Source organism: Nyctereutes procyonoides, unplaced genomic scaffold (assembly GCF_905146905.1).
Source record: "Nyctereutes procyonoides isolate TBG_1078 unplaced genomic scaffold, NYPRO_anot_genome, whole genome shotgun sequence".
Classification (NCBI taxonomy): domain Eukaryota; kingdom Metazoa; phylum Chordata; class Mammalia; order Carnivora; family Canidae; genus Nyctereutes; species Nyctereutes procyonoides.
This window is the reverse complement of record NW_026575129.1, coordinates 8,067,799-8,075,648: the sequence shown is the minus strand read 5'-3', so window position 1 is coordinate 8,075,648 and position 7,850 is coordinate 8,067,799. Positions and strand designations below refer to the sequence as shown.

General features: G+C 49.4%; 1 protein-coding gene across 2 annotated transcripts in view; it reads left to right on the top strand.

Annotated features, from left to right (window-relative positions):
• The first annotated feature begins 2,591 nt into the window (after nucleotides 1-2,591).
• The window catches only part of EDIL3 (EGF like repeats and discoidin domains 3), a 397,168-nt gene continuing 391,909 nt past the window's right edge, over nucleotides 2,592-7,850 (top strand). For both annotated transcript variants that reach the window (XM_055342305.1, XM_055342303.1), the window contains exon 1: nucleotides 2,592-2,861. In XM_055342305.1, the coding sequence (XP_055198280.1) occupies nucleotides 2,795-2,861 (67 nt within the window). In that variant the 5' untranslated portion in view covers nucleotides 2,592-2,794. The remainder of the gene's footprint in view (nucleotides 2,862-7,850) is intronic.

Here is a 7,850-nt window from a genome sequence, read left to right as displayed (position 1 = left end):
TAACATTTCATTTATCATTCATGAGAGACAGAGAGAAAGAGAAGCAGAGACACAGGCAGAGGGAGAAATAGGCTCCACGCAGGGAGCCCAAGGTGGGACTTGATCCCAGGTTTCCGGGATCAGGCCCTGGGCTGAAGGCAGCGCTAAACCGCTGGGCCACCCAGGCTGCCCTTATGTTCCACTTCTGAAGAGGGTATATATGAATTTAGTAAGAGTGAAGTAAGTCCTATAAATGTAAGTTAGGTAAAGTGCCTAGACTATTCACAATGAAAGGCTTATTGGTACATGTGGGGAAAAAGAAGGGATACCTGCATAGGACCTATGCAAATGGACCTAAGACCATGTATTAAATTTAGACTGGAAATGATACTTCTGGAAATAAAAGCATTAAACTGGTAACACATTTTAAAGTCATCTACCTGATAACACAGCATGGCATTTACAGGGACAACTCCAGGTATTTGGTCATAGAATATGCATTTTAATTTAATTTTGTGCTTTCCTGGAGTTTTTTTTTTTTTAAGAGTTTAAAAGAAAGATAAAAATTTAGAAACATGCACTGTAGCCAAAAAATTAACTTCCTAACATACTTATTAAGGTCATATGTTATTAGAAAAGTAAGAACAAACAGAATAAAATAGGAAAATAAAACTCTTGAGGCACGCTTTTTTCTTTAATCTCCCATCACAAAGACACTGGTTTCTGATTTTATATTTTTGAAATCTAGTACCATCCTTTAGAAATAAAACCTTAAAACTAATTTTAAATATTTCAAAATGTTAGAGGTACTTTATGATGGAATGCCACAGCATGACTGAAGGCTTACTTTCAAAATGAAGTAATAATGATGTGGGACAAAGTTGGAATTTGATGGTGTAAAACTTCTTTGCTATAGGTCAGGACAACGGTGTCCTAGTGTAACATCTAAGGCTTTAAGCATGAAAACAGTAAATAAATAATTCTCCCTCTCTCCCTTAGCAAAGCCATGTTTAAAAACAAAAAACAAACAAACAAACAAACAAACAAAAACAAGAAAACAAAAACTTGCCCTCCCATCAAAACTGAGATCCGAACAAAACTTGCTTTGACATAATTTTTGGTGTTGCTGTTGTTTTGTGTTTGTTTGCTAGTGGTCTAGTACCTTAACTTCTCCATAGCAACATGCAGTACTACTTTTCTATTAACCTTGCATCCTTGATTTCACTTTAACTTCCAAAAGGACGGTAGAAATTGAAGTTTAAAGGACTCAAGGAGTCAAAGGAGATGAAGTTGCACAATTAATTGTCCTGTTACCCTTTCTGAGTAGGTTCTCCTCTCAAATGCTGGCTTTCAAGAATGCGCCCTACAATTTTTCTATTTCTGTGGTTCTCTCTCTACCACCCTCTCTAGAGGAGAAAAAAAAAAAAAACAGAGCGGTGTTTCATTTTGCTACCTGCAACTGCGGGAACCAAATCCCTGTACATGAAGCCATCATTCGAACGTACACACCGAGGAGAAAGCACTATTTTAAGCTATAGTCTGTGCTCTGCAACCTCTTTCACAGCCAGAAACACCAGTGCATTTATATTGGTTTTGCTGGATAGCAGAGACGTAGGACCCACCGTGGTGAACTCCAAGAATCTGCCCTTGCCTTCTCTCTTCTCGAAGTCCCTCCACTGTCCCCAGGACTTCTCCGCCGAAACGCGTCCCCCTTAGCAAGGCACGTGTGTCCTGGTCGCTCGCCCCAGGCCTTCACCTTTCTGCCCCTGGGAACCGAGAAGCTCGCAGCCGTCTCCCAGCCCCGGAGCTGAGCAGGCGCGAGGACAGAGCAGCCGGGCAGCCCGGTCTTAGCTGATTGGGGTCTGGCTGTTAGGGACTGGGTGGCATTATCATTATTATTATTATTATTATTATTATTATTATTATTATTATTATTATTATTTTGAGAATCAGGGCAATTCGCTTTGCAGGGTTTCCTTTCTCACGCAGCTCCGTGCCCCAAGATTCACTTTTCAAAAATCTCTTAACTTATTTTTTTTTTTCCTGGCTCTGCTGACAACGGGACTTCGCGGGGGGGGGGCCAAGGGGGGGGTGGCATCTTCACCGCGGTGAATTGTGAAGTCGGAGCTGGAACCAAGACTCAGGCACCGAGGGGCTTCCCTGAACCCTAGAGCCCCAGGCGCGCGCGGGGAAGGTACAGGCGCCCTGGGAACTTTAGAGGTGGTGGCAGGTGCCGGGGTGTGGCAGCAGTTGTCTCCCTTTCGTCTTCCAGCAGGAGCCACGAGAGAGGGAGAGGGAGAGGGAGGAGAGAGAGGGAGGCGAGGGAGGCGAGGGAGGCGAGCGGACGGCCGCGGAGGGGGCCGGGGGGGCGGGGGAGGCGGGAGCGCCCGGCAGCCCAGGCCCGCGCTCGCCGCCGCTGACAGCACGCGGGGCGCCCGGGCCGCTCGCTCCCCGGCTCCCGCCCCATTGTTCTCGGGGTCTCGGGGTCGGGAGCCCGCAGCCGCGGCGGCCGGAGCGCAGCGGCCGGGCGCGCATCCCCGCCGCCCCCGCCGCGGGAGCCCCGCCCGCCCGCCCGCCCGCCCCGCCCGCCTCGGCCGGGACCCACCCGCCGCGGAGGCCGAGCCCGCCCGCAGCTCCGCCGAGCTCGCCCGCCTCCCGGCGCCCGCGGCCGCCACTCTCCTCTCCCACCGTGTGTTGCAGGAGCGCCGCGGGCGCGCAGCGTCCCCCCGGATTCCCGGCAGCGGCGGCCCGCCCCGGCGACACTGCCCTGCGCCGCGCCCCCCGGCCGGCCGGGTCGCGTCCCGGAGCCCGCACCATGAAGCGCTCGGCGGCCGCCTGGCTCCTGATCGGGCTCGGCCTGGGTGTCCCCCAGCTGTGCAGAGGTGAGCGGCGGGGCCGGGCCGGGGGGTGCGGGCCGGGCTGGGGTCCCCCGGGAGCCGCCGCGCCGGGGGGGCGGCGCGGAGGAGGCGGCGCCCCGGGGGCCGCGGGAAAGTGCTGCAAAGTCGGCGCGGAGTGCGTGGGGCGAGCGGGGACCGGGCGCCGGGCGCGGGGAGGCGGCGGGGAGCCCGGGCGCTGCGGGCGGTGGTGCTCGCCGCGGCGGCGGGCGGGGCCCCGGCGGGGCCGAGCGGGGAGCCGGGAGCGGGGAGCGGGGAGCGGGTCGCGGGTCCCCCAGGCGGCGGGCGGGCGGTCCCCCGGCTCCCCGCTGCCCGCCCGAGCAGGACGCACGCGCTGCGGCGATGGCACAGCCGCCCGGGACCCCGCCCGTCCTCTGCCCTCCCCGGGCTCCGAGCCGGGCTCGCCGCGCCCTCCGGGCACCTGCCTAAGTCTTGGCAACCGAGGACCTTGCGGTGCGAGCCACCCTCGCTCCCCCGCCCAAGAGCAGAAAAGTTGTAAGAGCTGGTCTGCTGGTGCTTTTCCGTGACTCGGGCGCAATCCACCAGCCTGCAAAAAAAATCAAAAAAAAAAAAAAAATGACAGGACTCCGGCGAGCCTCCCGCAGAGCCGGACGGACGAATCTGAGGTCCTTTGCGAGGGGCTGGCTCGGCAGCACGAGCCCTTGTCCCGCCCGCGTCGCCGCGCGCGGCCGGGGCTGGGGTCGGCCCGGGGAGGGGGCTGGAGGCGCGCCGCGGGGGCCCCGCGCCCCTGAGGCGCCCACGGAGAGGTCCGAGGGGGAGGCCGCCGCCCGCAGGCTGCTTGGAGCGGAGGGCTGAGCGCTTTACTGGGCTGTGCGAGCTGCGCCTCTAAGACCGGAGAGTTGGGGTAGAAGCCTGGACTCGGATCCGTGGGAAATCCACGCTGCGGGAGCGTCTGCTGCGCACCGTGCGCGCCCGCATCCGCGCTCCGGCCTGGGACAGCGGGCGCGGGCGCCGGGGGCTGCCGTCCGCGGTGCCCCGGGCGCCCCGGCTGCGCTGACCCGCCGCGATGCTCGGCCCCCCCGCCCCCCCCCCGCGTGGGCGCGTGTGTAGGTGGGCGCCTCGCGGGAACGGCGGGCCCTCCGGGTGCCAGGCGGGGGCAGCCCTCCGCAGAGGCTAAGGGGCGGCGGGGGCTTGCGGCGGCTCGGCCGGGTGCCCCCCCCCCCCCCGGTTCCCCCTTTCTCTTCTCTCCCGTCCGCATCCCCCCGGCACTTGCATCCCTTCGCAGGGTCGGCCCGGGGAGGGCGCGCGCTGCCTCCCCCTCCGCCCGTCCGCCCCTCCGCGCCTCCCTCCCCCCCCAAACCCGGGAACACACCTCCGCCGCCCGCACGCACCTACGCGGCGCCCCGCGGCCCCCTCTGTCCCCCCCGAGCCGAGCGGGGGCGGCGGGGTGAGGAGGAGCTGCTGCGTCCCGCGCGCGGGGCGGGCGGCGGGGTCTGGGGCGCGGCGGCCTCGGCTCGCACCTGCCGCGGGGCGCTGCCGGGCTCCCCACTCCCGCCCCTGCCTGCACCGTAACCGGGCAGCGGTCTACTCCATATTCCCTCAGACGTTGCTCCTTTTTTTTTTTTTTTTTTTTTTTCTTCCCCAAGCCGGCCTGCGGTTAGTGGGAAAAGGGGCTTTAGGAAAGAAATGGACCATTTTCCAGGAGCCCTTTTTTGTTCAACTTGCACCTTTCTAATGCCTTCTCCTTCAGCCCCGCAGAAGGCAGGGGGCAGCTCGTGTGACAGCTCCGAACAATTAAACTTTGAGTAAACTTACCGAGGCCAGTGTTAGCACAGAGGATGTCCCTTGCATCCCTCCTCCCCAGACATCGGTTTATCTAAATGTAGCCCTTTTAGAAATTGGTGTTTCCCTGCGTGGGATGCAGTTTACGCGCGTTAATGAGGCGGGCTCGGTGATTTCTTTTATTAGTCGTTTTTATTTTAAAATTAAACCAATGGATCAGTCAGATTGAATATTTTATTAACTCTTAAATTATTCATCGCTGTGGTTGCTCTGAAAAATCCAATAACATGCATACAGTTGCAGCAAGCACGTGACATCTTATGCAATCTGTCCCTGTGCCTGCAGTTGGTGCCTGAAGTCTTTAAGCAAATGGCACTGTCTAAAAATGTCTAGACATGTCCTAAATACTATGAATCATTGGCATTTCAATTTCCTTTTTTTAATCAATGGTGATTTTTAGTTATTCGACATGAGGGTAAATTAGTACCTGAACAATCTCAAGATAATAAAAGTATGCTTCTATGATTAGTGTAGCAATATTCATACTGAATTAACAGGTTTTTGTGTTTTTTAAGATTTATTACACATTAATATCTTCATTACTTAATTTACATGACCATGAATTCTGGACTTTAAAAATAAGTGCTGATTCAGGTGCCAGATGAAACGCCTAAAAGTTATTTTGGACTCTTGAGCTAAAATTAATAAAGTGAAGAGAAAGTATCCTGATCTGACAGTTGGACACTAATGCAAAATCTTGGCCATCCCATTCACTCAGTGGTGATACAGCACACGCTTTTTCCACCCCCCCCCCCCGCTGTGTTCCTGAAAAAGTTGTTTTGATTTTTCTTGAAATGTTTCCTTAGAATTGAAATGTATTTTGTTTTAAATATGCATATGGTTTAGGAAAACATTTATAATAAAAATTAATGGTTAAAACATTGAAAAGCTATATTCTTCCGTCTATGATCTTGAAGTTAGAAAGATCTTCAAAAACCAGGCAAATATATTTCACTTCTATACTCTTCTCTAAATTAAAGCTGTCTTGTATTTTTCTCAAAAACCTTTAGATCAGTGTTCATATGAAACATGTATTCAGGATCTAGGATATTTTTAGTAAACATTTTAATAAAGTTTGCTTTTATTGCCAGATACATGTGATTTTTTTTCCTTCTCACAAAATTATAGCAACGTAAAGGGATAAAATGTACAGTATTAATATGAAATAGCTTGGTTACTCAAGATCATTACAAAATATAAGTTTGACACTTCTTAGAGTCTAAATTAGTAGCCCATACTTTTAATTTTACTGATACTAAAATAGATATTTTAATTAGATAATTTACTTTCAAGACTTTTAACTTTTTGAAGGGTTTTACATAATGGGATGGACTGTATATTTCATCATTTGTGTACGATTTTAAAAAGCTGCTTGATATGAGAGTTTTATAAAGCCTAAAAAAGTAATTCTGGTATTTGTTGTTTCCTGAGTACACTTGTAGGTGCAATAGCTTTGAGTATGATATATGATGTAGTAGGTTCATCAGATTCTTGCCAAAACAACAACAAAAACCCCATAAAATGGTGCAGGCTTCAAAACTCAGTTCAAGACAGTAAATCATAATGAGTAGGTACTGAGAAATAAATCACAAATTTTGTAAATATGTAATTAATGGCATGACTTATCATAGCTAATCAATTTACTTTTTACATAGTTGAGTTTATTTCCTAAATATTTGTAAATTAGTATTATTAAGGAAAAAATAGTAGAAAACCCAGATGAAGCCATTCCTACTATTCACTTACTTTTTAAAAAATTTTATTTATTTATTCATGAGTGACACACAGAGAGAGAGGGGCAGAGACACAGGCAGAGGGAGAAGCAGGCTCCCTGCGGGGAGCCTAATGTGGGACTGGACCCTGGGATCCCCAGGTCATGCCCTGAGCCAAAGGCAGATGCTCAACCACTGAGCTACCCAGGCGTCCCCTACTATTCTTATCTGTGTTTTAAGGAAGAAGCCTGGCATGTTTTTTGTTTGTTTATTCATAGCCCATATCATGATTATAATATCAAAAACAAACATGTATTTATATACAAAGAGTCGAGTGGTTGCACATGTGAAGTAGAAAAAGTATTGACATTTTTTTCATGGTTATGTGATAATGCTAGAAATCAAGTACCATAAATACTTAAACTGAAAAAATGACCACTTAGTTGTCACTGAAAATACCTCTAAAAAGTCTTTGATTTGGGGAAGTTGTTGGAGGGAAAAGTAGACAAGGATCACCTGTGCCCTTGCCAGCAGGTGTCAGGATAATCAATGGAGATCTTTTAAAGGAAATATGGAAAAAATAAAAGAAGTAAACCAGTAAAGGTGAGTCTTCAAACCCATGTAAACTGACTTTCTGCTCTGTATGAAACTGATGTTATTAGTTAGTTTTCAGTGCTCCCCTGAGAAACAGAAGGAGGGTGAATTTTAAGAACCTACTGCTTTTACCACAGTTTTTAGACTTGGAAACAGTTACTCTAACTAACTGCCACAAACAAGCCCATGTCTTAGGTTGAACCATTATTTTTCAGAAGTCTCTTGAGTATCATCCAAAGAGATGCTATGAGGTACTTGTAGTGAAACAATTAATGCTGCAATGTTTGCATACATTTAAGCATACTCTCCATACCAGCTCTAAGTTTTATAAATGGAAAATTCTGTTATATTAATTTGCGTGGGTATATATTCAATTGTATATTTATACACATCTATAGTACTGGTAAGAGATGACTAGTTATCCTTTTCTCTCATGATGGTAAAGTATATGTTTCCTGGAGCTTGCAAGCTTGCAAGTATCTAAATAACATAAATCATGTGGTCAAAAGAGACTAAATGACATGATAAATAAAGTTTGTCATTACCCATTTTCTCCATTTATTAATTCTTATATATGTGCCTATTGTATATCAATAGCTTTTAGTGACCTGACATCATTTATTTATTTTTAATTGATCCTTAACTGATAACCATTCCTTGCAAATTAGTTCTAGCATCTGCTGATAGAGCTCTTCAAACTGGGTTACAGATTCATCAATACCCCATTTCTACAGGTTCAGTTTCTTATACAGTCGCTGACATAGAGCATTCATCTGGTGACATCCTTCCTGTGTCAGTCCTACTAAAATAAAAGTTATTTTCATTTCTTTCCATCTTTATTTCTCCTCTTCCCCAACATTTCTCTGCT